Here is a 1,442-nt window from a genome sequence, read left to right as displayed (position 1 = left end):
CAAGCTTTTTACTTGTTGTTAAACAAATGTTTAAACAACTCTATTTATTTTATTATTTTGTCTCTAAGTTTATATGTTTCTGTTTCAGTTGTTATTTCGCTATTTTCTGAAATACAACGAGTTGTTTAACAAATATTTAATAATATTAAAGTTAGATAAAGCTAGAAATTTAAATATTATACCAAATTCTTTACACTTCATATGTGTATTTTGTGATAGCCGGGGGGAATCGAATCCATGATTTTAGCGTTGTAAATCCAAAGGCTTACTTCTGTCCCACTGTGGGAATTCGATGTTTGATTTCAATCTCATATAAACAAACGAAACTGGGCCCGATATGGCCAGGTGGTTAGGGAGATTGACTCGCAATATGCGGGTCGTGGGTTCGAATCCCCGTCTCATCAAACATGCTCGCCCTTTCAGCCGTGGGGGTGTTATAATGTGAAGGTAGTGATGACTAGCTGCCTTCCCTCGAGTCTTACATTACTAAATTAGGGACGGCTAGCGCAGATAGCGTTCGTGTAGTTTTGCGCGAAATGCAAAACAAACAAACAAAGAAAACTGCTGCTCATAATTTTATATAATTTCTTAATCTCATAATTACAAATCAATCATAGTTTCAAGTGGCCCATCAAAAAGCATTTCTCAGATAATTATGTTTGTGTGTAAATAATGAAATTATGATCGACACACATACATAGGTTTATATTTATATTATACGAGGCTAAAGAGACTTGGATATTAGCTTGTTTCTTTTGCTGTTCGTTACATCCTCCTATATTCTTTAGGTGGAAACAATAGGTGACGCCTACATGGTTGTTTCTGGAGCTCCTGAAACGAATCCAAAACATTCGGAGAGGGTATGTGACATGGCTTTAGACATGATAAGGGTCATTGGAGAACTCCATGACCCTTCTACGGGTAAAAGTCTTCAGATACGTGTAGGTGAGTAATTAATTTATGCTTCTAAATATTCAATCCAAATATGCAGTATTTTTTTCTGAAGATATAAAACACGTTAAGCCTAATTAACACATGTTAAGTCTATTTTCAACGCATTGCCACGTTTTTATGGATCGGTCTGATGTGTTTATAATTTCTGAAGAATGCCATACAACAGTTACATTCTATAAAACTTTATAATGGTTTTCAGAAATGGTGAAAACAAATATGTGAACTTCAAATACAAAAACAAATACACGCAAAACCATTAATCCAATTTTTAAAAGATGAATGGGTAACTCCCCCTTAGTATATTCCTTAACCATTTTTTTATGAAAGATGTGTATAGTTTGTACGATACGGTGTTAATTTTGTTCGTACAATATGAGAAAACATCGTATTTGTAAGTCATTATTTTGGTTTATCGTATTTTTCGGAATATAAGACGCACCTTATTTTGAAGACAAAGTTTTGTGGAAAAAAAAGCTACAGTCGCATTT

At 33.9% G+C, this 1,442-nt stretch overlaps 1 protein-coding gene across 1 annotated transcript in view; it reads left to right on the top strand.

The window, feature by feature from the left end:
• The window catches only part of LOC106462795 (soluble guanylate cyclase 88E-like), a 66,956-nt gene that overhangs the window by 53,102 nt on the left and 12,412 nt on the right, over nucleotides 1–1,442 (top strand). Inside the window, exon 8 of the mRNA XM_022390139.1 lies at nucleotides 789–945. Within this exon, the coding sequence (XP_022245847.1) occupies nucleotides 789–945 (157 nt within the window). The remainder of the gene's footprint in view (nucleotides 1–788; nucleotides 946–1,442) is intronic.

Source organism: Limulus polyphemus, unplaced genomic scaffold, assembly GCF_000517525.1.
Source record: "Limulus polyphemus unplaced genomic scaffold, Limulus_polyphemus-2.1.2 Scaffold1254, whole genome shotgun sequence".
NCBI lineage: Eukaryota > Metazoa > Arthropoda > Merostomata > Xiphosura > Limulidae > Limulus > Limulus polyphemus.
This window is presented reverse-complemented; position numbering and strand designations above follow the sequence as displayed.